The following is a 6,646-nucleotide window of genomic DNA, read 5'->3' on the forward strand; positions in this document are numbered from 1 at the left end:
TTGAAATCTTTTAAAAGATTTAAAAGCTTATCATAAACTACTTCCAAATTTGTTAGGTTATCCACTCTACCACATTTTGAAAGTTTTGAAAAAAAAAGAGTAGTTTTTAAAATTTTGTTTCCGTTCTTCTAATTACCTATAATTAAAAACACAATTTTTTGTTTATGAATATAAAAGTTACAGTAAACAAAATTTGAGAAAAACAAACCTGAAATCAAAATTTTTAGAAACGAAATCATTATAAAAAAACAGGGCAAATTGTTAATAAATCTGTTTTTCTTTAAATTTTTTTTTATTGCTTTAAGGCTGTTTATTTATTAAAAAAAAAAAAAATCAAATTCAAGGGTTACACTAAAAATTTTAAAGTTCACAAAGTATAATAATGAAGACTAATTAACCCTAATTTATCAATATCAACACTCTCTCTCACAATCTTTCCTAGTTAAGATCTTCTTCTTCAACCAAATCATTAAAAGAGAAAACAAATTAATCAACAATGTCACATAGAAATGCCGTCGTTTTGGCCCTCTCCATAACTATTCTATTCCAAATCCCCTTCCCAGTCACAGCTCCATGGCCGTCACCGTCATCTCAAATTCCAGCGATATTCGCCTTTGGAGACTCCACAGTCGATCCAGGAAACAACAACCACATCGCCACGCTCCTCCGCGCCGACCACCTCCCGTACGGCCGAGCCTTACCAGACCACGTGGCCTCCGGCCGATTCTCCGATGGAAAATTAACCACCGATTACATATCCTCCACCCTCGGACTCTACGACCTCTTGCCAGCGTACCTAGACTCGTCTCTCACCGACATCGACCTACTCGGCGGAGTGAGCTTTGGGTCGGCCGGGACCGGGCTGGACGAAGTGACGGCGAATTTGTCGAATGTTTTGGACTTAGAGAGTCAATTGAATTACTTTGAGGAAGCGATGGTGAGGATTAAGAAGATGGTGGGGGAAAGAAAGGGAGAAGAAATGGTGAAGAAAGGTTTGTTTGTGATTAGTGTGGGGACGAATGATTTGTTGTATAATCTTTATATGTTGCCGACGAGAATGCTGCAGTTTTCTGTTTCTGGCTACCATGATTTCTTGCTTCAAAAGCTTCGATCCGTCGTTCAGGTGATTTTTAATTTAATTTGTTGCATTCAATTTTAAACCTAATTTTGTGTGATTCCATTCAATTTAGGTTAATTTTGATTTTATGTAAAATACTTGTAGGTTTCAAAATATTACACTTAATTTTATTTTTTTTAGTTTATTAAGTTTCAAAATATTTTGAATTTTGTTTCAATTTGGTCTCATATATTTTTCACTAAATAATGTTTTTAGGGTTAATTTATTAAATAATTTAAAAGAATTAAAATAATTGTAATTAATGAAGTTTCCTTACTTTTCGTCACTATCAAAATTATTTACATAAAAGAAAATTGAGGTTAAAAGAGTAAATCTTGAAATTCTATGGGTCAAATTAAACAAAAAAAAAAACAAATCTCAAAGGTAAAATTATAAAATTTTGAAACTTGATTAAATTGAAATTAAACTCAAAATTTAAGGGCTGAAGTATAAAATTTTAAAACGTAGGAACCAAAAGAAAACTAGGCACAAAACCTAGTACCTTGTGTCAGAATTGACGCCCACACCGGATATGGACCGACTCACAACGTTCTAAGTTGAACAATGGTTTTTTTTTTGTGTTGTCAAAGAGTTGAACAGTGAAAATAGATGGCAAATGCCTTCCAATATCTTGATTTCGAATGCCAATGCATTGTGGGGATCGCAAAGTCGTAAGACCATATATGGGGGTTGACGCATGTCCAGTGCCGGAAACATGATTGTTATCGATCTATTATGTACCTCTGCACTATTTTGTAATTATGATGCTTTTACTATTTTCTCAATTAGAGACTTTTCTAGTCTCTCAATGAAGCTCTTACATATGTTTTCTTTTGAAAAAAAAGGTATGTTTTCCCCTGAAAACTAAAAAAGATTCAAACTTAAATATTGAAAACGAAAACCCTAATTTTGAAGAATCTCTAGAAAGTAGACATTTTGAAGAGCAACTCATGAAACTTAATTAATTTTGTGAAAATTCTCAAATATATTTATGAGAATAATGAAAATTATTGTAGAGGCTTTACAAGAAAGGAGCAAGAAAGATGGTAGTGGTGGGAGTTCCACCAATTGGGTGTCTTCCATTGCAAGTGACAATGGGAAGCTTAATTCCAAGTGATCACATGATGCAGCGCCTTTGCAACAAGAAGCAAAACAATGACTGCCAAGCTTACAACAAGAAGCTCAAAGCTCTTACCTTTAAGCTTCAAGCAAGCTTGGTGGGAGCTAAAGTGGTGTATCTTGATGTTTATGGCCCTATCATGGACATGGTAGCTAATCCTTCTAAATATGGTAAGAAATTTCAAGAAACCCCTTCTTTTCTCTTTTAAGCATGATTTTTTTGTGTCAAGTTCTAAAAATTCCTTTTCCCCCTTTTAGGTTAAATTACTAATTAAACCTTGAACTTGTCATTTATCTTTCATACACATTTCTTATATTACTACCTTGAAACAAAAATTCTTCAAAATGTTGGATGTAAAGTTAATGTGGCAAAACCTGTTGTAGCATACGTATAGTCGTATAATGTGTTGTGAATTGGGAAAAACTTGCTTGAATTAAAAAAAAACAATACTTGTGTACTAACTATCAAAGTTGTAACAAACTGTGATCGAACAACTAGATGGATGACAAAAGGATGACAGAGTCCAAGATAAAAATGAAAGAAACGTCCAAAAGCATCTTATTGTTTTTAATAGGAGTTATAGAGCAAAATTGGCCAAATTGGCCAAATTGGATAAACAATGGAGAAGAAAATTATGTCGATCATGGAAAAACAAGAAGGCTTTCAATCTAGGTTTTGCCATATGTCGACTTTTCATTCAACATTTAAAGATTTTTGCTTAAAAGGTAGTTCTGAAACACGTATAAAAAAGTCAAGGATAGTATTGAATCTTTTGAAAGAACAAAGGTAGTTAGAAAAAAATTAGGTCAAGTTGAAACGACGTATATTTTATAATTTAGTATTTTCTTATAATAAGCTGCAATATATTGTATCTCATATTGATTTTAATTACTTTATTTGTAATTTGGTTTTTTGTTTTTTTGTGTAAAATGGTAGGTTTTGAGGAAACAAGTAAAGGGTGCTGTGGAAGTGGGTTAATGGAGATGGGTCCAATGTGCAATTTTCTATCTCCCATATGTTATGATGCTTCTAAATTCATATTCTGGGATGCTGTTCATCTTACACAAGCTGCTTATTCCATTCTTGCCAATCAATCTGCAGCCACCTTACTCCCCCACCTTTCTTAATTTTTTATTTAGTTTTAATTTTCTTTTTCATTTTTTAAAATTGTTTCTCAAAAATTTTCCTTCTTCTTTCTCCATTACTCTTTTTTTTTAGGGTTTATCTCTGCTACTGATTTTGATTCAGATTTTTTGCCATACCATAGTTTAATAAAAGGTATGTTTTAAATGGAAATTCCTTACTACTGTTGCTCTTGAGTTATATGCATATATGCATATTATGCATTAGTTTGATAATAAGTTTTGATGCATTGTCTATTGAGTTTCTAAAAACATTATAAAAATTTTGGCAACATAACTATATATTGCTTAGGTTTTATTTAAATGATGATTTGACACCTATTTGGTTTTATATTTTGTAAGATTAAACATATGGTCAAGGGTGAAAATAATGCGGGTCATAAAAATAACTTAGGCCACCTTTATTCAAGGTGAAAGGTAATCCATCCATGGTAATGTAAAAAGTGGGTCATAATTGATAACTTTTATTGTTATTTACCTACTTTTCATAATCGTAATGAGTTGTGGGACCCACCTTAGAATCTGTAATCGTGCAATCTAATTGAGAAATGAAGAGTACTCGATCTGATTGTGGTTGAAAATTAGTAACGGTAAAGATAGTGACAGATTCATAATTTAGGTAAAATTCCCTTCACGATTGGATTGAGATTTTAGACCCAACCAAAGATTTGTAATTAAAAATTACACTTTTAGGACAGTTGGATTTAGTAACAAGTTGGTTTATAAGATGTCTGAGTTTTCAAACTTAACTATTTTAATTTTTGATGTCTGAGTTTAGTAGCATTTTAGTTTGTTTTTCATTACTATAGCAAACGGAAATCTTAAACTTTAGTGTTTACATCAATTTAAATCATGAACTAATAATTATATCAATTTGAACACACTTTTGTAATTATATCCGTTTACATGCTTCATATAAAACTTAAAATTGAAGATCAATTTAGACTCTTAATCAAAACTTTATTTTAGAATTGTTTATGTATATACTCTAATCGTCGGTTAAAACTCGTATGAGAATTAATGTTTGGATGATTTTCGATGATAATTGTAATAAAGAATGTAAATTGATTGCGAAGTTTCCTCCCTAGAGTGAAATACAATACATGCAATACCAGTGAAAAAAGGGCAACTTTACCATAACAAAATTTTCAAGCTGTGAACTAGAACATTTCCCATTTGACAATGTTGACTTGTCATTGGTAAACATCTTTTCCAAACTAGCTTTCATTAGTTAAATAAGAATCTAAGACAACTACAAAATAGATTCAAAAGACAATACTCAAAAGTGGCATTGAAAAGAGCCTCTCATGAACCCACCAAAACTCCCTTCAATAACTAAGTATTGGTTTAAGGTAAATGCCTTCATAGTCTTCAAACAGCTACTTTTTATGAAGGCTGTACAAAACATCCTTCCATGAGTTTAACATTTCAATTGTCCTGCCGATGAAACATGGAAAGATTAATTCAAATGACTTGTAAATCATTGGAAAGAATTTGATCACCTTTTCCAAGTTCCAATCCTTATTAACAGGTCCTAAGACCTCATCTTCTGAATGTTGCTCATTACAACTGCCATTGCTCGGAATTGGGAGGAAACTGGACTTTGTTGTCGTACTTTCTCTTACAACTCCTCAACGCGTCGATATAACGCTCCGACCATCTAATCAGTTTCATTCTTTTGCATTCTCTCTAGTTCAAGACTAGATTTTGTTGTCTCAATAAAGCCTGCGCTGGGATTACTCAAACCTTCTTCTCCCTTCGGTTTCTCCGATGTTCGAGTCAAAACATAATCACAACTAGGATTCATGGGCTCCTTAGGCTTAGTATCAACATCCTTGGAGGACTCATCCTAAAATACAATACATTACAAATTGCAAACTGTTCTAAGAGATATTGTTATACTAAACAAAGATCAATAACTTACATATGAGAAACTACCTCCTCTGCTTCTATGTTTTCCATCTTTATTTTTCTATGCATTTGAGTAGCTTTTTCAATAGAAGATCCCTTTTTCTACACTCAAATAGTTCAAAAATAGTTAAATAATTTGTATCCTTCCCATATGCAGACACACATATAAGGACAAGAACCACCAGTAAGTAGTTATATGCATAAAAGACGACTCTTACCATTTCTTCAAATAAGTTAGCATAACCTTTTCTTGACAATCGGTATTTATATTTGTTCTGCGCACGACTTTGTGCTTGTAAAGTCCTCATAGAGGCTCCATCGAAATTCATCACCACTGAGTTTGACTCTTCTATCACAAGAACGATGAATCTTGTATATGCTTACTAGATCAAACAAGATAGTTTGATTGTTTCGTGGCTTCTGAGAGCTATGTCGAAAGACTTTTCTGAAATGCTTGATTGTAATTCAGCAAAAGAAATATGGAGTGTGCTTAATGCCCGATTTTCTTCTAGAAACATGGTGCACATTCTTGATCTAAAAGGAAAATTGGAAGCAATGAAGAAGGGAAATATAAAGTTAGAAGAATATTTTTAGAAAATCAAGAATCTTGTTGATTCTTTGAAGGCTCCTGGAAGAAAGATATCCCATGAAGATCATGTAATGCATATCTTAGCTAGATTGGGTCTTGAATATGACTCCACGGTTTCAGCACTTACAGACAAAGAAGAATATCCTTCTTTATAAAAAGTATACTCTCAATTGTTAGTTCAAGAAAATCGAACCGAAAGGCATGCTTCGGTAAACTTTGATGGTACTATACGCTCAGTCAACTTGACTACGCAAGCTTCATCAAAGTAGATTTCAACTTCGTTTCCTATATTGAATAGTGATGATGCAAATCGTCGGAATAAGAATCAAGTAGCAGTTATGGATTATATTGAGACGTTCATTCTGGTGGTAAAGCTTATAATAATTTGAGTATTATTCACTTTGGCACTGTACTAGGTTGGAAGTTAAGGCAAGTTGATATAAACAATGCTTTTCTTCATTGAGTGCTAGAAGATGAAGTTTATATGGCCCAACCACCAGGTATGATTGATTCTTCATCTTCTACATTGGTATGTAAACTGAAGAAAGCTTTATATGGATTGAAATAAGCTCCATGTGCCTAGTTTGAAAGATTAACTTCTTTTTTGCACTCATTAGGTTTTGTTAATTCTAAAGCAAGATTCATCTTTACTTGTATATCAGAAAAATGGAGTTTTTATTTTTTTATTTTTTATTTTTTATGTTCTGATATATATATATATATATATTGACAATTCATCATAAATGGTTGATAGGTTGATTTTTTAT

General features: G+C 32.4%; 1 protein-coding gene across 1 annotated transcript; it reads left to right on the plus strand.

The window, feature by feature from the left end:
* The first annotated feature begins 496 nt into the window (after positions 1–496).
* LOC120077336 (GDSL esterase/lipase At2g40250-like) lies at positions 497–3,364 on the plus strand. Its single transcript, XM_039031218.2, has 3 exons — positions 497–1,123; positions 2,134–2,407; positions 3,174–3,364. The coding sequence occupies exons 1-3, from the start codon at positions 497–499 to the stop codon at positions 3,362–3,364; spliced, it is 1,092 nt and encodes a 363-aa protein (XP_038887146.2).
* The last annotated feature ends 3,282 nt before the right edge of the window (positions 3,365–6,646 follow it).

This window comes from Benincasa hispida, chromosome 5 (assembly GCF_027475165.1).
Source record: "Benincasa hispida cultivar pf3 chromosome 5, pf3_genome.v1.1, whole genome shotgun sequence".
NCBI lineage: Eukaryota > Viridiplantae > Streptophyta > Magnoliopsida > Cucurbitales > Cucurbitaceae > Benincasa > Benincasa hispida.

Excerpts from the sequence above, each read along its gene's own strand:
- LOC120077336 (XM_039031218.2), top strand. The coding sequence starts at position 497 with ATGTCACATAGAAATGCCGTCGTTTTGGCCCTCTCCATAACTATTCTA. Across the intron at positions 1,124-2,133 it reads AGCTTCGATCCGTCGTTCAG|AGGCTTTACAAGAAAGGAGC; the intron begins GTGATTTTTAAT and ends AAATTATTGTAG. Across the intron at positions 2,408-3,173 it reads AGCTAATCCTTCTAAATATG|GTTTTGAGGAAACAAGTAAA; the intron begins GTAAGAAATTTC and ends GTAAAATGGTAG.